The 25,796-nt window shown below is 43.9% G+C and overlaps 1 protein-coding gene across 6 annotated transcripts in view; it reads right to left on the bottom strand.

Moving 5' to 3' along the window:
* The window catches only part of LOC141153994 (NACHT, LRR and PYD domains-containing protein 3-like), a 250,139-nt gene that overhangs the window by 133,220 nt on the left and 91,123 nt on the right, over positions 1-25,796 (bottom strand). For all 6 annotated transcript variants that reach the window (XM_073639358.1, XM_073639359.1, XM_073639355.1 and 3 more), the window contains exons 5-7: positions 21,379-21,444; positions 2,394-4,092; positions 630-800 (exon numbers count right to left, since the gene is read on the bottom strand). In XM_073639358.1, coding sequence (XP_073495459.1) covers positions 630-800; positions 2,394-4,092; positions 21,379-21,444 — 1,936 coding nt within the window. The remainder of the gene's footprint in view (positions 1-629; positions 801-2,393; positions 4,093-21,378; positions 21,445-25,796) is intronic.

Consider the following 25,796-nt stretch of genomic DNA (forward strand, 5'->3'; position numbering starts at 1 on the left):
ACGTCTCATATACTCGCACGTCTCCATCCTGTACACGTCTCTTATACTCGCACGTCTCCATCCTGTACACGTCTCTTATACTCGCACGTCTCCATCCTGTACACGTCTCTTATACTCGCACGTCTCCATCCTGTACAGGTCTCTTATACTTGCACGTCTCCCTCCTGTACACGTCTCTTATACTCGCACGTCTCCATCCTGTACACGTCTCTTATACTCGCACGTCTCCATCCTGTACACGTCTCTTATACTCGCACGTCTCCATCCTGTACACGTCTCATATACTCGCACGTCTCCGTCCTGTACACGTCTCTTATACTCGCACGTCTCCGTCCTGTACACGTCTCTTATACTCGCACGTCTCCCTCCTGTACACGTCTCTTATACTCGCACGTCTCCATCCTGTACACGTCTCTTATACTCGCACGTCTCCATCCTGTACACGTCTCATATACTCGCACGTCTCCATCCTGTACACGTCTCTTATACTCGCACGTCTCCGTCCTGTACACGTCTCTTATACTCGCACGTCTCCATCCTGTACACGTCTCTTATACTCGCACGTCTCCGTCCTGTACATATCACTTATACTCGCATGTATCAGTACTGTATATATCTCTTATACTCACAGTAATTCCTCTATCCTGCAGTCTGGACTGGACAGAGCCCTCAACAAGTCAATGAAGTGAAGACCGGACAGATGGTTATTAGACAGGTCAAGTATCTTCAGGGATGGGTTATTCCATATTACAGACGCCAAATGGATGCAGGATGTGTGTGGTAGATTATTACGAGCCAATCTGTAATAATAGACATAAGATGTGTCCACACAGCGTTAGTATAAAATTTGTAGATTGTGAATGTGGAGACAAAATGTCCCCAACTGTTAGCAAAACCCATAAATGTCATCACTAGAAGCCACGTCTTGTGTGTGGCTTATGTCAGTACTGCCGGCAGCTGTATGATGTCTCCACTGATATCAGAAATCCAGAATCCCTGAGTAATGTCTTCAGTGATCAGGACATGGAATTTACAATAGACATGAAGCTGATGGAGGATCTTGTGTCACCGGTCATCAGCGGCTCCGCGGTCTCCTCTCCAGACTGTGGCTCCTACATCTGACTTTCATCTTCTATCTTATTTCTACGAGTATCACGTGACTCTGCTCTCACTATGAGAAACTTTACTCAAGAAACTAAACAATTTTATGATCCATTAGAGTCGATTAATATTTCTCCTTTTTTATTCTGGTCATAAAATAAGAGCAATGGAATTTGACACAGAGCCTGCACCTCCTATGAGGCCAGACAGGATAACGTTTCCAAACTGCCAAAGAAAACCTGTGTCCAGTTGGAGGTTATTACTTATTGGTTAATGTGTTCACATCTTAAAACATAAATAATGTAAAAATGGTATCAAATCGAACCCACTGCCAAAAAAAAATTTGAGAACTGTTCATTTTTTTGTTGTGTGTGGACCTCAAAGCAGCTTCTGATCAAGGAAGACTTTAAACTTATTTTTATTTTTTGGGAAAAAATTGTTGTTTTTTTATTTTCTTCTTCTCTTTCTACTCCAAGTTGCATGATTATTTCATTTGCTATTCATACACAACATTCATTCATCACCCATACACTCAACAATAGGTTTTATATTTTATCACATCTCAAACTATTTGTACTGTCTTTACATCTCATTTTCACGGACACGCTTCCTTTTTGTTTTTGTGATTTTTCACACACAATCACAGTCAGGTTTACGTCAATCATAGTTTGCAAGTCACAATGCAATTTTTGGTATATGCATTCCCTTACACAATTTTTCATTTTCCTTTTGTCATTTATGATTTATTTTATGTTCAGTCTTCATTCAATGCATTTTATTAAATGAATGTTAAAGTTAGATATGATAAATCATGTTCTGCTGCATTTCATATGTTCCCTATCCATAGTTATATGCTCTAATACTGGCCTTATATTCTTTGTGTTGGTTTCTGCCCCGTCCTTTATATCTACTGTATGTGTACTTTGGTCCTATGAATGTTTAGTCGTCACTGTCACCCTTCCGACATCCTGTATATTTATGTGGAGTCCCAAGTTTCCTTCTTGGGATGACATGGTATCATCGCCATGTCCTGTCGTGTGTTTCACCACATGACGAAGGATGTTGGCCGGCTAGATTTGCGCCTGACATTGCTTGAGCAATAGCTCAGAGACAAAGAACTGAACACATGCAACACATAACCTCACGGATCACAAGCTCTGCACCCCTGTACTGCTGGGGTCATCCCATGGCTTGATTGGCTAGGCAGACAAGATATATACATGAAATAGGTTGATGAAATTATTTTTCAATACCAAACAATAGAGAACAATAAAATATAGCTAGTATTTTACCTGAGATTCTGGAGATTGTGTAAAGCTGGCGCTAGTCTTTTTAATCCTTCATTGTCTAAGTAACACGAGGTTAGATCGAGTCGTTCTATATTTCTGCAGGTCTCCAGGATAAATGCTAACACCGTGCAGTTTAGAGCCGACATCCGAGCATAAGAAAGGTCAAAAGTTTTGTGTGATTTTATTGATTCCCGCACTAGAGACTTATTCCGAGTTTCATACAGATAGAAAAATGTATTGAGAATATGTTGGTTCTTGTATATACTTTGCAGTGGAAGAACAGAGGCAAAAGCAAAGTCCTTCACCCAAGTGATGACATCTCTGGAGGCCTGAGCTGCTTGTGAGTCCAGATATCCAGCTAGTAATGACCTGGTGGAGTTGTCTGACAAACCACAGAGGAACCGGAGGAACATTTCACCACGTCCATCAGAACAGGATTTGGCATCTTTTAGTGACTTCTGTAATTTCTCAGGAGAATAATCCACATAATGCACCAAGGCGGAGAAGAATTCCTGCACAGTGAGATGTAAGAAGGAATAGGACACAGGTTCCTCTGATTCCATCAGAAAACTTGATAAAAGCTTCGACTTCTTGTCCACATGGAAAGAATCCAGATCTCGGTCATCAAAAATAATCCTGTGGTTCATCACCCCACGTTCTGCCATCCACCCGATGGACCGCAAGAGCTTCTGAGCATCTCTTTTGTGCAGACTGTGATTGGACAGGATGTTGGCGATAAATATGGCAAAGAGTTGTGTCACAGTTTTGGGTAATAATGACACCGGCTGATCACTACTTGTGGGCTGGAAGCTCCTGGATAACACTGTACAGATGATCCAGCAGTAGGACGGGAGGTAACAGAACGTGTACAATGTCTCATTCTGCTTCACGTAAGTAAAAGCCTTTTCTGCCAGTTCAGGGTTAGAGAAGAAGTTTTCAAAGTACATCTGTCGTTCTTCTGCAAAAAATCCAGTGATCTCTACTATTCGCTGGAAAACATTGCAATTAATTGATGCCAGTGTGGTTGGGCGACTGGTCATCAGAACAGAACATCCATTCAGAAGAGACTTTCTCACCAAACTAACAACAATCTGACCACAAGGTTCGGGCTGTTTAGGATTAGAGCACAAGTGACGGGTTGTGAAATCCATTGTATGAAGACTTTCATCTAAGCCATCAAATATAAAGAGAAGTTTCTCTGGATCTTGTAAGATGTTCTCGAGCTGCTGCTCCAGATATGGGTACTGATGAAGGATCAGGGTCTCCAGACTAACATTATCCAGTCTGTTCAGTTCCCGGAATTCAAACAAAAAGACAAAGGGGAATCTTTGATAGAGATCGCCCCTCGTCCAGTCATACACAAACTTCTGTATCAGGGTGGTCTTCCCTACACCGGGCACCCCGCTCATCATTACCATATGGGGCACAACTCTGGAGCTGTGACACCAACGGAATAACTTGTTGGGGAAAATTCGTTGTAATTCATGTTGAGTTTTCTTTAGGTATTCCTCATGTTTTTCCCCGGTCTCTATTAGCTCATTCTCAGAGCGTTCCCTGAACTGATCAGAGGAGACAATGATGAGGTTCACATAACGTGTACAGAATGGAAAACTTTCTAGTCCTTGATTAGATCCTGGAGGTTTGTTCTCTGTCAATTTCTCAGTTTTTTCATATAAATGTTTCTTGTGACAGTTCTGGATTTCTATAAAAGACAATAGAGAATAAGACACTGAAACAAAAGAAGGAATTTCTTCAGTCTCAGTAATAAATACCACAAGATATTCATCATTAGAAAAATCATTTATCTCAGATATGCAAATGGCCCCTTCAGAGAAAGAGGACTTGAACTGTATGGCGCCACCATAAAAACCAAATCAGAATCTCAATTCACAGACAGTGTTTCAGGCTATTGGCCCTCATCAGTGCAAAGTATGAGAACTCATTTGTCTAGGTGAGAAGCTCTCGACTGGGGTCTAAGGGGTAACGTTTCTCCTTGTGGAGAGTGACATTTCGGCTCTGACATGCCAAGGTAAGGAGGCTTATTTGCCGCTCAATGTTCCTCTGGGAAATTTAATATGCAAATTGCCTATTCAGAGAGAAAGATGACTTGAACTCTTTAGTGCCACCTATTGGAATCAGCAGTCCTATAAGTCACAATGGACCCTTTAACCTTGGCATGCCAGAGCTGGGGTGTCACTCTCCACAAGGAGAAATGTTACCCCCTTAGACCTCAGTCCAGAGCCTCTCACCTAGCCAAATCAGTTCCATACTTTGCACTTACGAGGGCCAATAATGTGAAACACCGTGTCTGCAAATTGAGATTCTAATTTGGCTTTTATCCTAAGTCATATTGCACGACTCGTTAAAGGGTCGATTGTGACTTATAGGATCGCTGCTTCCAAAAGGTGGCGCTATAGAGTACAAGTCCTCTTTCTCTCAGTTTGCATATTACATTTCCCAGAGGAGCACTGCACGGCGAATAAGCCTCCTTACATTGGCATGCCAGAGCCGGTGTGTCACTCTCCACAAGGAGAAATGTTATCCCTTAGACCTCATCTCAGATAGTTAAAGATGTCTAATATTTGAAAAACATATAATTAAAAACTTTAAATGGATATTAAAGGTTAAGCTAAACTAATATCTAATATAAACAAAAGCATAGCTGTAGGGTTCAGTTCGGGTGGGAGGAGCAAACGTCTGAGTGGGTCACAAACTGGGTGACCCTGATTACAACTACATTGACGCTTCATACTCATGGATATAGGAGAACATCATCAGATGACCAGGCTATTACTAAGCAAAAAAAAAGCACTATACAAAGATTTAGACCGATGTTACCAACATACGATGACCATATACTGGTAGATGTTATGCTTCAGTAGCAACTCGCTCTGGAAAATAGGTAATACACTAAAAAATTGCAACTGACCCTTCCAGTTCCCGTACAGACTAGAGATCGTGACCTCGAAGCTCCAAGTGATTCCTGCATGAGCAGAGATACCCCTAACCACAGACTAGAAGATGGCGACTCGGACCTATACTGCCTAAAAGGCGGTCGAGTGCTTCACTTTCCTCCTAAAGAGCGGAGGGCAGAGCCGAGTGTGAATTAACTACAAAAGGGAAAGTGTGCTGAAAAAAGGAACGATCTCAGAGTGAATAGAATAAACCACGAAATACACAATAAAGCATAAAGTACTTACTGTTAGATGATATGCCACCTACTTCCTAGAAAGCAACAGAAGTTAAGTGCAGAGAAAAGTACAGAAACAACAAAGAGATAAACCTTAGCTGGAATTTCAGTGACTAGCTTTAAACGACAGCTGAATGTCAGATCATCTAAATGAAACTATAACCAGCAGGAAATGCCAGCACGATGGAAGAGAATATAAAGCCGCACCTGAAAGGTGATAGGGCAGACAAACTAAAACATCTGTGTTATGCTAACCAGATTGCAGCCAGAATAGCAGAACCTAAACACCCAGAGAAAAAGTGTGTCTGTTGTGTTCTTTCTGATGGAGTTGTTCACTTTTCCCATCTTCTCCATCTGGCACAGACCATCATGACGACTTCTTCCAGCCACAACTCGTCTCCAGAGTTTACAACATACATGTCAAACTTTGACCAGTGGGCCAAATATGGCCCGTAGGGTAGTTTTTAGTGATGAACGAGCACTAAAATGCTCCGGTGCTCATTGCTCGGGTGCCCAATGTAAGTCAATGGGAAACTCGAGCATTTTTCCAGTACCCCCCCACCAGAGTTTTAGAGGGGGCCTATAAATTGGTCAAATCGATGGAAACAGCGCTCAAATGATATGGGAACAGCATGTAGAAGACCCCTGGAAGCATTTCTGACTCCCAGGTCGCTGCTGTGAACAATGTCAGAGTATTACACCAATTTTACGGACTCACAATAAGACATTCCAAAACCAAGCCAAAATGGATTTTCATGGAAAAAATGTTGAGGAACATTCTTTCCAGGGTAATGACTTGTATATAAAGCAAAATAAATAGCCAAAAAAAATGCTCCTCCACACCTTGGGCTTTGTTCACACACAATGTTTTTGATGCGTTTTTGCACTTTTGCATTGCTTTCAACGTGAAAAATACATTCACCGGTAAATGTAATTTTAACATTTTACTACCTTATCTGGCCATGTGGTGTGTGAGACATGATCAGACACATCCATACAGGGCTGAAATGACATGGGAACAGCATGGGGAAGACCCCTGGAAGCACCTCTGCATCCTAGGTCACTGGCTAAACCCATGGTCATCAGACGTGTTCCTCTATTATTGCGGTAATAATACAGACATTTTTGGCAACGTGACAAATATTAAACTGCATTTAAAATGGGCAAGGCGCGTGGCAAGGGACGGGGAAGTGGACGTAATGGTGATGGTGAACGCAGAGGCCGAGGCCGTGGGCAAGATGAAACTGTGCCTGCTGAGGGAGCACAACAAGCACCTACATCATGTCGACCTAGCTTCCTGTCCTACTTTCTAGGGGGCCGCAGTCTCAGTAGATGTGAGTCTGGATAACATTATTATTATTACTTTATCACCATTTATTCCATGGCGCTTTATATGTGAAAGGGGTATAAATAGCGAAAACGTTTACAATAATCTGGAAAAAAAGTGACAGCGACTGGTACAGGAGGAGAGAGGACATTGCACGGGAGGGCTCACAGTCTACAAGGGATAGGTGAGGATACAGTAGGTGAGGGTAGAGTTGGTCATGCAGCGGTATGGTGGAGCGAGGGTTACTGTAGGTTGTACGCTTGTCAGAAGAGGTGGGGGGTCTTCAGGTTCCTTTTGAAGGTTTCCACAGTAGACGAGAGTCTGATATGTTGGGGTAGAGAGTTCCAGAGTAGGGGGGATGCACTGGAGAAATTTTGTATGTGATTGTGGGAAGAGGAGATAAGAATAGAGAAGGAGATCTTTTGTGGATCAGAGGTTGCGTGCAGGTAAGTACTGGGAGACTAGGTCACAGATGTATGGAGGAGACAGGTTGTGGATGGCTTTGTATCTGAAGGTTATGGTTGTGAACTGGAGTCTCTAGGCAATGGGGAACCAGTAACGGGATTGACAGACAGGAGAGACCAGGGAATAGCGGGTGGACAGGTGGATTAGTCGGGCAGCAGAGTTTAGGATAGATTGGAGGGATGCGATAGTGTTAGAAGAGAGGCCACAAAGCAGGAGGTTGCAGTAGTTGAGGCGGGAGGTGATGGGGGCATGCATAATTGTTTTTATAGATTCTTGTTTGGGGAATGTGTGGATCTGGGAGATTTTTTTTACTTGGAGTCGGCATATTCTTCACCCTGATATTCCTTCCTCCCACCATGCAAAGTGCCCTGAGACAACTGATCCCACACTTGGACACTCCGAAGAGCTGTTTTGTTCATCTTTCCATTTATAGATTCTGGCCTCTCACTCGGTCCGCTTCAACCAGGGCAACAGGATATCGCATGTTGCGATGCCCAAATATTTCAGAAGCCATGGTTACATGAAGATGACGGTGGAAAAGTGCAATTACTGTCGCAAGAAGTGGATGATGATGAGACACAATGGACAGAAAGTCAGGAGGAGGATCAGGGTGCGGAAATGTAAGACGAGGTGGTGGACAATGAAATCACTGACCCAACCTGGTAAGGTGACATGCATAGCAAGGACAGCAGCGCAGAGGGAGGGAGCCCTAGCACCACAACAGGCAGCAAGAAGCAATGGGGTGGCCAAAAGACACAAGGTGGGCAGCTGTTCCTCAAAACACCAATACCAGGAAAGTTGTCAGTCTAACTGCTAGGTCTTCCTGAGTCTGACTCCTTTTTAAAGAAGGTCCAGTTAACCCCAAAAGGCCATTTGCAACATCTGCCATGCCAACATCAGCAGGGGCAGAAAAACTATCAGTCTGACCACCCCCAGCGCTCAGGCACATGACAGCAAAGCACCCAAGTAGTTTCGCCAAACACCAGAGTCCAGAAATTGTGTCTAAGGGGGACACCACTGACTCTTCCCCTGTTTTATGTGCACGCCAAGCCTCTGTCTATGATGCAGGCAAAGATGCCCCCCATCCTGCACCTGTCGTTGCACACTTGCAGTCATCATAGTCAGCAACCACCATGTCCCAGCGCAGCGTTCAGTTGTCTCTACCCCAGTCTTTGGAACGCAAGTGTAAATACAAAGCTACCCACAGGCCACAATACTAAACTGTCACATTTCTCGAGTGCTTGCACTAGAAATTTTGCCTTTTAGGCTCGTGGAGGTGGAAGCTTTCCACAACCTCATGGTGGTGGCTGTTCCTTGGTACTCGGTCCCCAGCCACCACTATTTCTCCCAGTGTGTCGTCCCGACCTATACAAGCACTGGTCCCAGAACATTACCCATACCCCCACCAATGCAGTTACTGGGAAGGACCCACAGACACGTGGACAGTACATCTCACTGACGGCACACTGGGTTAATATTGTGGAAGCCGGGACCCAATCAGACCCTAGGATGGAACACATCCTCCCAATGCAGAGGATTGCGGGCCCTGGGTCAATCAGGTTTGCCCCCACATTCTACAGCTCCTGCACCTACTCCTCCTCTTTGGCCTCCATCTCCAAAATGACTACATCAGTCGCAAGCTGGAAGCACTGCAGCACTGCCTCGGGAAGCAGCAACAGCCTGTGCTGAAGATAATATGCTTAGGTGACAAACCGCACACCACTGCAGAGTTGTTGAAGGCTGTAACAGAGCAGGCAGATCTGTGTCTCTCACCGCTGAACCTACAACCAGGCATGGTCATGTGTGACAATGGCCGGAACCTGGTGGCGACTCTGAGGCTTGGCAACCTCGCACACGTACAATTGCTGGCCAATGTACTCAACTTAGTAGTTCAGCGGTTTCTCAAAACCTACCCAGATCTACCAGAGCTTCTTGTGAAAGCACGCGGTGAGTGTGCCCATTTCAGAAGATCAGCTACAGCTTCCCCCGCCCTGGCAGTGCTTCAGCAGCGTTTGCAGCTTCCAGGTCACCCACTGGTGTGCAATGTCACCACACGTTGGACGTTGCAGATGTTGAGAAGGATTTGTGAACAGCAGAGGGCAGTTGTTGAGTTCCAGCCTCAACAATGTTTAAAAACATGGGGGCTAGATATAAGTTGCATCGTTTGGGGTAGTGCATTCCAGAAAACTGGCGTGGCATGACAGAAGTCTTGGAGACGGAGGTGCGAGGTTCGGATTAAGGAGGATGTTAGTCTTAGATCAGTTGCAAAATGGAGGGCACGGGAGGGGTGATAGACAGAAATGAAGGATGAGATATAGGGCAATGCAGAACTGTGCAGAGCTTTGTGGGTGAGAGGTGAGTTTGAATTGCATTCTGTAGTCAATGGATAACCAGTGCAATGCTTGGCACAGGGTAGAGGCATCGGCGAAGCTGCTTGATAGAAATATAAACCCGACTGCTGCATTCAGAATGGATTGGAGAGGAGAGAGTTTGTTTAGAGGGAGACCGATTAGAAGAGAGTTGCCGTAGTGAATAAGAGCGTCAGTAAGAGTTTTTGCAGTACCAAAGGTGAGAAAAGGTCGGATTCTGGAGATGTTTTTAAGGTGCATGAGCGAGTGAGTGATTGTACATGGGGAATAAAGGAAAGTTGTGTGTCAAATATGACTCCAAGACAGCAGGCGTGCTGCTTGTGAGTTATGGTGGCACCACTTAAGGAAATTGCAAAGTCAGGTAAAGGTAGGTCAGTAGAGGGAGAAAACACAAGGAGTTCAATTTTGGAGAGATTCCATTTCAGGCCCTTGTTAAAGAATTATTAAAAAAATTCCCATCTGACAACACTGGCTGCAGAGGTCACAGTTCATTGGACAACCAAGGAGTACAGGTGAGGGGGACAAACAACAGATGCGGCAGAGGCAGGGAAACACTGTCAAAGGTCTGGGAAAGTTTTCTCAGACCCTCCTAGCGCCCAGGCACTGATACGCGGGATACTCTGGCAAGGAGGGAAAAGTTTTGGAAGATGCTGAAGGACTACCTTGGCGACCGTACCAGCGTCCTCCATGATTCCTCTGTGCCTTACAACTGTTGGATATCCAAGCTGGACACGTGACATGAACTGTCTCTCTACGCGGTTAAAAGTTGACCAGCAATTTCTCATTTTTCCAACAAAATTTACAAAACCATTTTTTTAGGGACCACATCACATTTGAAGTGACTTTGAGGGGTCTTTATGACAGAAAATACCCAAAAGTGACACCATTCTAAAAACTGCACCCCTCAAGGTGCTCAAAACCACATTCAAGAACTTTATTAACCCTTCAGGTGCTTCACAGGAATTTTTGGAATGTGGAAGAAAAAAATGAACATTTAACTTTTTTCACAAAAATGTTACTTTAGACCCAATTTTTTTTATTTTCACAGGGGTAACAAGAAAAAATGGACCCCAAAATTTGTTGTGCAATTTCCCCTGGGCATGCAATGTTTGGGCACACAGGGACTCTCCAAATGCAACATGGTGTCCGCTAACAAATTGAACGGCTCAAATTGTTAGCGGACACCATGTTGCATTTGGAGATCCCCTGTGTGCCCAAACATTGGAGCTCCCCCACAAGTGACCCCATTTTGGAAACTAGACCCCCCAAGGCACCTATCTAGATGCATAGTGAGCACTTGGAACCCCCAGGTGCTTCACAAATTGATTCGTAAAAATGAAAAAGTGGAAAAAAAAATACTTTTCCATTTTTACGAATCAATTTGTGAAGCACTTAGGGGTTCCAAGTGCTCACTATGCATCTAGATAGGTGCCTTGGGGGGTCTAGTTTCCAAAATGGTGTCACTTGTGGGGGTGCTCCAATGTTTGGGCACGCAGGGTCTCTCCAAACGCAACATGGCGTCCGCTAACAATTTGCACCGATTTTCCATTCAATTTGTTAGCGGACACCATGTCGCGTTTGGAGAGCCCCTGATGTGCCTAAACAGTGGAGCTCCCCCACAAGTGACCCCATTTTGGAAACTATACCCCTCAAGGATTTTATTAAGGTGTATAGTGAACATTTTGAACCCAGAGGTACGACACAGAATTTGATAACATTAGGTCATCATATTGAATAATTTGTCATTAGTCTTGAGCGCAAGTGCTCGCTACTTGAGTTTGCATCGGGTACTCAGGTATGCACCATGTACTGCGTGTGCTCAAGCGACATGCTCGAGTCCCTGCCCCGCATGTTTCACAGTTATTAGACACCCAAAAACAACATGCAGGGATCGCTCGTGCATGGCAGGCAATCCCCGCAAAGTTTTTTTGGCCGCGAAGCATATGGGGCGGAGGCTCGAGCATGTCACTCAAATACCCACGATACTCAATGCATACCCGAGCACCCGATGCAAACTCAAGTAGCGAGCACTTGCGCTCAACACTAGTCGCCATATCGTCATCTTTTTTTCTTACTTTTGAAAAAAATCCCAACCCCATCACATCCCTAACCCCAAACCCAGCCCTAACCCTAGCCCTAACCCTAGCGTTTATTTTTTACGACGTTCCTCGTGCGGTATAAGTGATTAGACGACTTTGTTCTTCGGGTCGGTGCGATTACAGTGATACCAGAATCATATGGGGTTTTTATGACTGACAGATGTCACACACTAAAAGACGCATTTTTTGTAAAATCTAGTTTTTGCATCGCCATATTTTGAGAGCTATAATTTTTCCAGATTTTGGCAGACAGTCATGTGACGGCTTGATTTTTGCGGGATGAGTTGACGTTGTTATTGGTGCCATTTTCAGGCACGTGACATTTTTTGATCGCTTTCTATTCTGATTTTTGGGAGGCAGAATAAACAAAAACCAACAATTCAGGAATTGTTTTTTTTGTTTTTTTTTTATTCTGTTCCGCGTGTGGTAAAATTGATAAGGTAGCTTTATTCTTCAGGTCAGTACGTTTACAGCGGTACCACATTTATATAGTTTTTCTATGTTTTGCACTTTTACATAATAAAAGCAATTTTATAGAAAAAAATATTTTTTAGCATAGCTTTATTCTGAGAGCTATAACTTTTTTATTTTTCGGCTGATGGAGCTGTATGGCGGCTTGTTTTTTGCGGGACGAGATGACGTTTTCAGCAGTACCATTTTTATTTATATTCATCTTTTTGATCGCGTGTCATTCCATTTTTTGTTTGGCGGTATGATGATAAAGCATTGTTTTTTGCTTCGTTTTTTGGGGGTTTTTTTTACCGTGTTCACTGAAGGGGTTAACTAGTGGGACAGCTTTATAGGTCAGGTTGTTCCAGACGCGGCGATACCAAATATGTGTACTTCTATTGTTTTTTTTTTATAATAATATTTATTGATGGGTACATTATATTTTTATTTTTGGTGGATTATTTTTTTTATTTTTTTTTTATATTTTTACAATTTTTTTTTTATTTTTTTTTTCACTTTCTGACAGTTTTTACACTTTTTTACTCTGGGACTTTCACTTTTTTTATTCTGATCGCCTGCATGGCACAGGAATGCAGCACCATCCCTGTGCCATGCAGGCTGTCAGTGCTGGACAGGGAGAACATAGTTTGGAGATGCACTGCGCATGTCCAAACAATCTTCCTGTTGTCTGGTGACCCGGATGTTGTCATGACGACATCGGGTCGTCATGGCAACATCCTGGAAGCCACGGCAGACAGTGCTGGAGGCCGGAAGAGGAGGTGAGTATCTGCGATCACCTCCCCTTGCCACCGCAATGCTGCGATCGACTTCGATCGCAGCATTGCGGGGGTTAATGTGCTGGGAGTGGTGCGGGACCGCTCCCTGCACATAGTACCGGGTGTCAGCTGTGACAATCAGCTGACACCCGGCAGGGATCGCGCCCGCACAGCCTGTGTGCGTTCTCGATGACGTACTAATACGGGTCTGGCTCTTAAGTCCCAGGACACAGACGCATATTAGTACGTCTAATGTTGTTAAGGGGTTAAATATGTATTAGAGATATTTGAGTGCATCCTAATTTTTGGCAGCCCTTGAACTTGCTGCATACGCAATAACAGTATAGGAGACCCATTCCTTAATAATGGGAAGGACACTTCACATATATTCTATAATATTCTATAATATTACCTGTCTTATCTGAAATTCCTTTAAGGGTGAGCTATCGCAGTATGGATAGCGTATTACACAGATCAAGCTAGGTATTATTGTCTTATACTGCGTGCTGCTGGTGCTGCAGAAAAAAAGTACAAATCTATTCTATTCCCTACTGATACTGCTGTTAGATGCATTTACAATAGGGACAGGTGCTGCTAGATGGTATCATCAGCTCGAGATGAGTGCTCATTCTGGTCACATAAATCTCTTCAACAGTCCATAACTTTTTCTTTTTTTTCCTTGCGCTCATTGACTGATTCATAATTTTTACAGTGATCTGCACTCAGAAATGAATCAAGGTTGACAGAAATTTATCATAGTTGACACAAATTCATCGAAGTTGGCAGACATTTTCATATTTGACAGAATTTAATCAAAGTTAACAAAATTTAATGATTTAATGTGTCATTGCCAATTTCTCTACAGCTTCTGAATGTAAGAGGTAGTGGTGGCAGACTTGACGCTACCAGAGCTAGAATTACCACTTCTGAACTCTCCAGTACTATGTTTCTATCCATTTCTAGGTGCTTCTTGAAGTTTATTTTGTGTCAATGTCCTACTGGAAGACCCATGACTTAAGATGCAAACCCAGCTTTATGACACTGGGCACTACATTGCGACCCAATGTAGATTCCATTGGGAATTGTCATATTTCATGATGCCTTGCACATAGTCAAGGCACCCTGTGCCAGAGGCAGCAAGACAACCCCTAAATATCTTTGAACCTCCACCATATTTAACTGTAAGTACTGTGTTCTTTCATTTGCAGGCCTCATTCCAAGTACATTAAACAGTTGAATGATGTGCTGCTTTAACCAAAAAGCTCTATCTTGGTCTCATCTGCCCTCAAGGCTCCTTCTGGCCCTCTAAAAATAGTGGCGGCCGCCTGTTGTCACTCTAGAAATTGTGATGGCTGCCTTTTAGACATCAAAATTTCAAACTTGACAGACTATATACGAAAGAGAAAATGTGACCACCTCAGAGGGATATGTTATATTACAGTAGCAATGTGCAACTATGAAAAGGATAGCTGGTCAATGACCCTCTAACAATAGTGAGGGCTGACTGCTGGCCCTTTAACAAAAGTAAGGGCCACCTGATGGCCCTGTAAAAATAGGCTTTGTGACTTTCAAAGTCCCTTCTTCATAAATGAAACAGGATGTGTCTGATCATGTCTCACACACCACATGGCCAGATAAGGTAATTAAATGTTAAAATTACATTTACTGGTGAATGTATTTTTCACCGTCGAAAGCAATGCGAAAGTGCAAAAAAGCATCAAAAACACTACTTGTAAACATAGCCCAAGGTGTGGTGGAGATTTTTTTTTTTGTTATTTATTTGGCTTTATATACAAGTCATGACCCTGCAAAGAATGTTTCTTAACCTTTCTTCCAGGAAAATCGATTTTAGCTTTGTTTTTGTATGTTTTATTGTCAGTCCGTAAAAGTGGTTTCATACTCTGACAACATTGTTCACAGATTTGCTATTGGTCAGCGACCAGGTGTGAATAAGTTTGAACAACACACAACTGGCACACTTTAAATGGAATGTAATATCTGGCACGCTCCCCAAAATCTCACGATTATTACAGCAGTAATATCGGATCACGTCTGATGACCTCAGTTTTAGGCAGTGGCCTTATAGATATAGTATTGGTCAGCGACCAAGTGTCAATAGGTTGAACAACACACAACTGGCAGACTTTAAATGGAGTGTAATATTTGATACGCTCCCAAAAATTTCAGGATTAGTACCGCAGTAATATCTGATACGTCTGACGACCACGGTTTTAGGTAGTGGCGTTATAGATATGGTATTGGTCAGCGACCAAGTGTAGAAAAGGTTGAACAACACACAACTGGCAGACTTTAACTGGAGTATAATATTTGGCACGCTCCAAAAAATGTCACGATTATTACTGCAGTATTATCGTATCACGTCTGATGATGGACAAGTTTCTCTGCTTCCACAATACAGCAATGCGAATAAAATCAAACAAATCTGGCTGTGTTCTGCTAACAAGCAAAATGAAGCAGTAAAAATTGTGTGCTATATTATTTTTTAAGCAAATAACAAGGATTGTGATAAAAAAAAAAAAATTAGACCTGATATCTAGGGCTATGGATATCTGTAACAGCAGCAGACAGAACGTGCAATGGACCCTATTCTGCTCTATTCACTCTCCACAAACTTTGCCTGCCTAACTCCTGCTATCACCAGTAATAATATATGCAGCTGGATTAGTCCTTAGAAGGACTGTTAGTTCAGATGTGTATATATAGCTGAGGAATACCTAATACCTAACTAATAAGCCGCCAATTCTCTCCAACACTCAGCAGCATCTCTCCCATCTCTGCCTGTCTGAAGGGTAGACTGTGACGAGCATAGGGTCACCGGGTGTGATAAAGACCCGATGATGCTATGAGGCCAGCCAATCACTGTAATGCCACAACCAACATGGCTGCAGCATTACAGTGAGTGGCAGGCAATCCCCGCATGTGTATTAGCTGTTTAAACAGCGCCAAACATGCGGGGCGGGTACTCGAGCTCCTGCCCGGGCATCCTGGAAGTACTCGCCGAGCACCAAGCATCTCGAGCGGTGAGATGCTCGGGTGAGTACCGAGTAGTATCAAACATGCTCACTCATCACTAGTAGTTTTATTTGGTCCCCCAACACCAGAACCACCACCCCTATGCGGGGATCATTTTTCTGTATGGAGGACTATGTGGGGCCCATTATTCTGTATGGAGCACTATGTGGGGCCCATTATACTGTATGGAGGACTATGTGGGGCCCATTATTCTGTATGGAGGACTACGTGGGGTGCCCATAATATTGTATGGAGGACTATGTGGGGCCCATTACTCTGTGTGGAGGACTATGGGGGCCCATTATTCTGTATGGAGAACTTTCTAGGGCCAATTATACTGTATACTGGTTGGCTCACGACTTTGTCCAAGTTTTTCATTTTGGCCTTCTGTGTATTTGAGTTTGATATCCCTGGTTTACAACACACATTTGACTTCTCACATTTCCAGATTCATCCCCATCTATTCCTAACCTGCAAAAACTCCTCATCCTACTTTCAGCCAAATTCTGAGCCACTGTTGGCGTATGCATCCCTGGTCCTGGACCTGTTGTGTGGCACAAAATCAGTGCTCCTTTCAGTGCCTCACAAAATAATGCCCATCACTGTGCTCCTTTCAAAGTCGAATATATTTTGTGCCCTCTAGATGGTAAAGTTACCCCCTAGAAAATATTAATGTCCTTTGCAAGTGCCCAAGAAAACAGTTCCCCGATTTTGCTATCTAGAAAGCGATGCCCTTGTTTGCCCCTTCATAGGGTACAAAACCATGGGTGCACCTATAATAATGCTTCTTAAGATCCCTCAAGTACCCCCATCATACAATAATGACGTCTGGAGTCCCTCCCCATGTATAGTAATGTACCCAGAGTTCCCTTATGTACAGTAGTAATTTCCCCAGAGTATCCCATACACAATGTCATCCCTCACAGCTGCCCTATACACAAAATGATGCCCCTACAGCTCCCCTATGTACAATATGCCCATGAAGCTCCCCTATACAATACTATGATGGGCACACAACTCCCCTATACACATTATGATGGTCCACAAAGCTTCCCTACACAATATGGTGATCCCACTGATCCCCTGTGTACAGTATGTCCATACAGCTCCCTATGCAAAATATGGTGTCTTCATAGATCCGTTATACACACTGTATGTTAGTCCTCAAAGACCTGTATTACAGTATAATGCCCCACATACTGTACGATGGCCCCAACGGTAGTCCTCACACAGTATAGTATACCCAAAGTCCCCCTATACATAGTATAATGGTTTCCATAGTAGTCCTCACACAGTATAATGCCCCCAAAGCCTCTTTATTCACAGTGTACTGCATTCTACTTCATAAACACATTATAATGCCCCACATACACCAGTCCTAGTATGGTGCCCCCATAGCCCCCCTATATACAGTATAATGCCTGCATGATAGCCCCCACTGTAGTCCTCACCTAATGCCTGCAAACTCCCTATACACAATATAATACCCCCATACAGATTATAATGCACCATTAGTCCCTCTACATGTACTAATAAAATAAACATATAGTCACCTAACCACGGATCATGGCAAGACTGCCGGCAGACAGCTGCAAGGTGTGGGCAAACCAACGCGGTGATATCATCACACCAGGAAATGCACAGAATGTCACAGTCCCAGCACAAGACGTCTTCAAGTCACTCTGCCCCTGCCTGCTACTTGTCCAGTGAGTCGCCCTGCAGTTCTGTAGGCCGCGGGTCTAAAGCGACATGCGGCCTACAGAACGGAGAGCGGTAATGCAGAGAAACCCCCTGGCCCAACCACTTCCTGATAACGCTGAAATATATCTTTGCAATAAGAAATAAAATACTAACAAAACTATAAAACTATTACTGCTCATACTGCTAGAAGAATTCCCAAAGAAGTGTAATTTCCATACTGATGTTACTTATTGGGAGTTTCGTCGCTACTGATAGCGATGACTGCATCTGGCAATTTTTTGCATTTTTTTGCCATGTGCCAGACAATATTACATCTGATCTTTTATTCGTAGCCATTGGAGGTTTCCTTTTTTATGTTGACTTATAAAAGGCAAAGATGCCACCTCCTTCTGTTTAGGGCTTACTCACACTGGCGTATGATAAGGCGGCTCTGAAGAGCGGTGACGTCAGTAACTATATCGCACAACAGTCACCAAGTCACGCTGCCCTCTGTAAGACTCGGCAACTATGAACAGTATAGTTACTGACGTCACCGCTCTTCAGAGCCGCAGGGCCTCGCAGAGTGCAGTGGAAGCCAGCAACTTTGATTAGCGGTGACCTCAGTACCCAGAGCCTGTGAATAACTGTAACATTACTGCTATTCATAGTTGCCAGGGCCGAATTTGGGGAACTCTGGAATATGTTGGAGCTGAGTGGGAACATTTTGTGGAATAAATTGGTGAACGAGAGACATTGTCTTGCTTTTTTATCTCTCTTGTTATGTTTTTTTGGGTATCCATTTGTGGACTACGTCGGATTCGGGGGACTACGTAGGATTCCTAGGGTTACGGTGGATTTCCAGGATTATGATGGACCTGTATGGCTTTTCTTTCTTTTTCATAAATTGGTTAACCAGGGAAAGTATGGGGGAGTGTTTTTTTCAAATAAACTATTTTTTTTTGTGTGTTTTTATTTTAGATTACTGGGTTAGTAATGGGGGTGTTTGATAGACACCTTTCCATTACTAACCCCAGGGCTTCATGCCAGCTGTGCTTTTTAATAAATCACAGCTGGCATCAACCTGAACTACCATTGTCACCGCACCAAAGCAATGGGGAAGAGCAGGTTAAAGCGCCAGAATTGAGGCATCTCATGTGATGTGCCAATTCTGGGGCAGCAGAGGGCTGGCATTTTTAGGCTGGGAAGGACCCAATAACCAGTGACGTTCCCAGCCTGATAATATCAGTCAACAGCTGTCTGCTTTACCTTTGCTGGTTATCAAAAATAAGAGGGAAGCAATGTTGTTTTATTTTATTATTTATTTACTTGTTAGGTTAAACAAGGCTAAACACCCGAGTGCCACATGAAAAGCACTAATGTATACAAGTCTATTATATGTAGGGGGCTTGTGACATCATATATCTGCAGGATATCTATTATATTCTATCATCTATCTATTATATATCTAATATCTTTCTATCATCTATCTATATCATTATATACAGTGGGTACGGAAAGTATTCAGACCCCTTTAACTTTTTCACTCTTTGTTTCATTGCAGCCATTTGGTAAATTCTAAAAAGTTCATTTTTTTCTCTCATTAAAGTACACTCTGCACCCCATCTTAACTGAAAAAAACAGAAATGTAGAATTTTTTGCAATTTTTTTAAAAAAGAAAAGCTGAAATATCACATGGTCATAAGTATTCCGACCCTTTGCTCAGTATTGAGTAGAAGCCCCCTTATGAGCTAGTACAGCCATGAGTCTTCTTGGGAATGATGCAACAAATTTTTTACACCTGGATTTGGGGATCCTCTGCCATTCTTCCTTGCAGATCCTCTCCAGTTCCGTCAGGTTGGGTGGTGAACGTTGGTGGACAGCCACTTTCAGAGATGCTCAACTGGGTTTAGGTCAGAGCTCTGGCTGGGCCGGTCAAGAATGGTCACAGAATTGTTCTGAAGCCACTCCTTTGTTATTTTAGCTGTGTGTTTAGGGTCATTGTCTTGTTGGAACGTGAACCTTTGGCCAAGTCTGAGGTCCAGAGCACTCTGGAAGAGGTTTTCATCCAGGATATCTCTGTACTTGGCCGCATTCATGTTTCCTTCAATTGCAACCAGTCATCCTGTTCCTGTAGCTGAAAAACACCCCCATAGCATGATGCTGCCATCACCATGTTTCACTGTAGGGATTGTATTGGGAGGTCATGAGCAGTGTCTGGTTTTCTCCACACATACTGCTTAGAATTATCACCAAAAAGTTCTATCTTCATCTCATCAGACCAGTGAATCTTATTTCTCATAGTCTGGGAGTCCTTCATGTGCTTTTGAGCAAACTCTATGCGGGCTTTCATATGTCTTGCACTGAGGAGAGGCTTCTGGCGGGCAACTTTGCCATAAAGGCCCAACTGGTGGAGGGCTGTAGTGATAGTTGACTTTGTGGAACTTTCTCCCATCTCCCTACTGCATCTCTGGAGCTCAGCCACAGTGATCTTGGGGTTCTTCTTTACCTCTCTCACAAAGGCTCTTCTCCCATGATTTCTCAGTTTGGTTGGACAGCCAGGTCTAGGAAGACTTCTGGTGGTCCCAAACTTCTTCCATTTAAGAATTATGGAGGCCTCTGTGTTCTTGGGAACCTTGAGTAATGCAGAAATTCTTTTGAAACCTTGGCCAGATCTGTACCTTGCCACAATTCTGTCACTGAGCTCCTTGGGCAGTTCCTTTGAGCTCATGATTCTCATTTGGTCTGACATGCACTGTGAGCTGTGAGGTCTTATATAGACAGGTGTGTGCCTTTCCAAATCAAGTCTTATCAGTTTAATTAAACACAGCTGGACTCCAATGAAGGAGTTGAACCATTTCAAGGAGGATCACAAGGAAATGGACAGCATGTGACTTAAATATGAGTGTCTGAGCAAAGGGTCTGAATACTTATGACCATGTGATATTTCAGTTATTCTTTTTCAATAAATTTGCAAAAATTTCTACATTTCTGTTTTTTTCATTCAAGATGGGGTGCAGAGTGTACTTTAATGAGATAAAAAAATGAACTTTTTAGAATTTACCAAATGGCTGCAATGAAATAGTGAAAAATTTAAAGGGGTCTGAATGCTTTCCGTACCCACTGTAAGTCTGCATTTTGGCACATTGCCTGTAAATCATAAGTCATTGATACTTTGACTCTGGGCCTTGGATATAATTTATAATCTAATTCTGCTTCCCAGTTTTGGTGCCATACTCTCTTTGAGTGTATGCTGGGTTGCACCTGCACTATGTTCACATTTAAGACTCCACATATAGTTCCCCTGACTGTCTGGGGGAAGGCTGCCCCTCACTCTCTGGAAACAGCAATAGTCTGACATTATTTTGTCAAGAAACTCCCCTACACTACAGCTGCCAGAAAGCACCAACCCTGCTGTACTGCCGGTGAAGGCAACAAGGAGGTGAGCGCCATGTTTGTGCTACAACATACAAAAAATATATATATATTTCTCTTGTACAGACTTAATTTTATCAATTAAATTTCAAATACAGACATGAGATTATTTTTCACCACCAATTTCTTTATAACATGGGGACATATAAATACATATACATACTCGCCTTTCAGTTCTGGGGGTAGTTGGTGTCCATCTTTATCTAGCAGGATTTGCTCCACCAGAGAGTCTCCTAAATGGTAATACAAGATATGTTACTTTCTGATTATTTTTTTGACATAATAATTACTTTTTGTTAGACAACATTTAGCGCCTGTTCACACATTGAATTTTTTTTCCCGCACAAATTTATTGCAGAAAATACGCAGCGTTTTACAGTAGCAGCAAAGCGAATGAGATTTCTGAATTTTCATGCAAACATTACTAATTTTTTTTCCTAGCAGATTTGCAGCAGATTCAAATTTTCCGCATGTCAATTCTTGCAGCATTTTTTGCAGCGCATTTCACCTATACTAATGAGTGGGGGGAAATGAGCAACAAAAACACACAGAATATGCGCGTATTTTATGCAGCGTTTATCCTGTCAAAACATTAAAAATAGCAGAAGAGTTTTCTGATTGTGTGAACACAGCCTTAGTGTGAGTATTTTTTTATTTTCTAGTGTTATCACTTACAGTTTTTGATTGATCTCGGCAGGGAGGTGGTTCCAAACATCTTGGAAAACCAGCCACAGATCTTCTGTGTATGAGGCTTGTGCAGATCCTTCTATCTCTTCAAGTGCTTATAGTCCGACTTTATGATGTCAGATCAGAGCTCTGTGGGGGTCGGATCATCACCCTCGGGACTCCTCATTATTAATTACATTGGCTATATATGTGGGGTTGTTTTCCGGCTGCAAAATATATTTGGAGCCAATCGTACGTCTCCCTGATGATATTACATGATGGATAAGTATCTGCCTGTATTTCTCAGCATTGAGGACACCATTAATCCTGGCCAAATCCACAATTCAATTTGCTGAAATGCAGCCTCAAACTTGCAGGAGCCTCCACCATGCGTCACTGTTTCTGATGACCCTCATTGTTGTGCCGCTCTCCAGCCCGTCGGTGACAAACTGCCTTCTGTTATATACCAAATATGTCACATTTTCTATGTTTTCATGATTGTAGAGTCGCTTTGAATGGTTAAATATGGTAGGTTTGGTTTATAGCTGCAATTCTTCCATGATGACCACTTCTGGCCAGACAGTAGATGGGTATAGTTGGATCTCACTGGTTTGGCACTGCTGAAGGAAGTAAGCACAATGTGTCTTTCATCTGCTGCACTAAGATTGCTTGACCGACCTCTGCGTCTAGAGTCCTCACTGTTGCCCGATTCTTGATGCTTCTTCAAAGGAGCTTGAACAGCAAATCTTGTAACTACCTCCCTGTTAAGTTCCTTCAAAAACTGTGCACGAATTTAGAAGAATTGAGGTTTTGATGCTGTTTTGAAGGCAAAACTTGGTCACACCAATATTGATTTGATTTAGATTTCTCCTTTGATCATTCACTTTGCATTTTGTGAACTGTACAAAAAAAGAGCATTATTTACATCACGTTGAAGAAAGTAAAAACCTGCCAATATCATTCTGACTGACAGCCACAGTTATGCCGTGGGCTGTTAAGCAGAATGATGTTGGCAATCAAATCTGGTCAGCACAGGAGCTCGGAAGAGGAAGAGCTGCTCTGCTGATGTGAAGCAGCAGAATCACTGGCAGGAGCGGTCTGTGATCACTCTGAGCCGGCACCAGGCAGAACAGTCAGTTTTCAGCTCCATGAGAAAAAAACAGTCCCTGATTACCTTTAAAGGGGTAGTCCAGTACTTTTAAAAATATGCCAATGTGTTTTAATGATAAATAGAAGCTTATTTCTAATTACCTCCTGGTGCTGTTTCTGCCTGTGAGCGGCGCTATCGGTGGCTGCTCACAGGCAGCACGTGACCCCCGACTGCAGCCGCCTCTGACATCTGCTGACGTCACGTCAAGTCCAGGCTGCAGCCGAGGGTCCCTCTTCCATGTTCCACCGGTGGCTGCTGGGTTGTGGGCGGGGTTACCCCGGCGTCATACCAGGCATCCACCGCGCGCTCTGCCTCTCCCCATTCATTGGGAAAGCGCGCGGTGGATGCTGGGTGTGACGTGGGGAATAACCCTGCCCACAACCCAGCAGCCACCGAGGGGACTCCAGCGGTGAGTCATGCCTCACTTGACGTGATGTCAGCCGGGGGTCACATGCTGCCTGTGAGCGGCCACAGATAGTGTGGCGCCCCTGCGGGTCCAGTTGCCACAGAATTACTGCATCTCATCAAGAGGTGTGGTACCCCACTCTCCGGTAAGGAGGGAGCATTACCCTGGACTCAACCACTCACTTCCAACACTACATCACTCCATTAGGGAAGGTCCAGATAGCTCCTAAGGGAGAGCACAGGCCTGGTCCCTGTCAGGGGGATGGAACTAAGTAGAGGAGGTGGTTGGAGGAAGTAGTTTAGGGGAGCACTGAAGGAAGAGTATAAAAGGGAGGATGGAAACATCTAGAAAGAGTCGTGTGCTGAGGAGGGAGTTCAGCGAGGGGGCCCAGTGGAAGGGGCCCAGTAGGAGAGTGAGGAGAGAACACCAGAGCAGTGGGAAAGGCTCCAGAGAGAGAAAGAATCCTAGAGAGACGACCCGGGAAGGGGTCCCTTTCAAGTGTACTCAAGTTATCTGAGAGTTGGCTGGATTACTTCCCCAAAAGACACAGGATGACGTGAGCGGTTAAAACCGGCTGCAGCGGTAACCTGGAACTGCCTAAGAACTGTGAGTAAAGCCTGAAGACTGCTCCCCACTGTGTCCTTGATTTATTGCTGCGTCACCGGCCCTGCACCACACTGTCCCTGTCAACAACATCTACCTCATCAAGTCCTATATACTGCCCAGGGGCTTAGCTTTGCCCGTGGAGAGCTGCACTATCTCTGCTGCGTCACCATCAGCCCCAGTGGATCTGCACCGCAGCGGCGGCCCCCTATAGCTGCATACCACGAGTGGCGTCACAAACTTTATCCCCAAAAACTTTGTTCCCCAATTGACTCTTCATTATTGACCGCCCTGGGCCACGGACCGGGTCACTGCCACCGTGACTACCCCGAAAAGGACCGGCCCGGCTACCGAGGACCCCACGGCCCCAGGCGGTGCGTCAATAGCGCTGCTCGCAGGCAGAAAAAGCACCAGGAGGTAATTAGAAAGATGCTTCTATTTATCATTAAAAGACATTGGCATATTTTTAAAAGTACTGGACAACTTTTTAAGGATAACCTTAAGGCTGCGTGCCCACGTTGCGTATTACAAGCGTATATGCTGCGGAATTTCCGCAGCGTAAACGCTTGTAAAACGCATGTATATCCGCACCCCATGGTCCCCAATGGCATTCTGCATTGTCAATGCCCATGCTGCGGATTTTTCCGCAGCGTATATGCTGCGGTCAAAAATCCGCAGCATGTTCATTAATTTTGCGTTTCCGCATGCGGAATCAATGTGCGGATGGTACCCAAGTCTGGAGGAGAGGAGACTCTCCTCCAGACCTGGGTACCAAAGAACCTGTAAAAAAAAGAATAAAATAAAGTTTATACTTATCTTCTGAGGTTTTCCCTCCGTCGCGCTGTTGTGTGCAGGACCTGCCACGTCATTGAGTCATGTGACCCATCACATGACTCAATGACTTCACCGCAGGTCCTGCACACAACAGCGTGAGCCGCTCAAGACTCCGGACGGGGCAGAGAATGCATCAGAAGGTGAGTATAAACTTTATTTTTTTATTTTTTACCATTCTGATTCTTTTTTTTCAACTATTACTTGGTCACACTATATAAATCCATGCCGGTTGCATGGATTTATATAGTGTGAACAAGTTGTCAAGCACTTTTCCAAGTGATGCTTAAATTACTTGGAGAAGTGCTTGATAACCCGCATGCGGAAATGCATGCAAAGACGCTGCAAAGACGCCTCACAAATGCTTCTACCTGGCGGGAAAACCGCATGTAATATCCGCATGCGATTTTCCCGCCAGGGAGAAGTGTAAAAAATATGCTTCAGTTCCGCAACATGGGCACTTAGCCTTAAGCACCTGTTTCCACTATGAGATTTAGCATCCCATTTCATGAATGGGTACTATATATTAGTCCCTAATTACTGTCCATTGGCTACACCAATGCCTCTACTCAGTGGAAGACATTGCACTGGTTGACCATCCTCTAAAGCAGTGGTCCCTAACGTCTCTGACCTTGCGAGCCATATTCAGCTCTGAGAGAGGGTCGCGAGCCACAGCCAGCTCCCACCCCCCCTCACAGTAGTGACAACCGAAGCCCCCATTATGGGTATAATGATGACCACAGCTTTTCCACAGATATCACCCCAAAGCAGAATACTAAGATACAGGGCTTTTCAAAATACCCTCATTCTGTAATCTCCCATCAAGCACACAATGTCACATCCAGCTTCAAGCACCGCCTCTGATAGGTTGTATCATCCTGTCTCCAACGTACCATACTTAAAGAGCACCTGTCAGCAGGATTGTGCTC

Source organism: Phyllobates terribilis, unplaced genomic scaffold (assembly GCF_046119375.1).
Source record: "Phyllobates terribilis strain yellow unplaced genomic scaffold, ASM4611937v1 Scaffold_7__3_contigs__length_470593459, whole genome shotgun sequence".
Taxonomy (NCBI): domain Eukaryota; kingdom Metazoa; phylum Chordata; class Amphibia; order Anura; family Dendrobatidae; genus Phyllobates; species Phyllobates terribilis.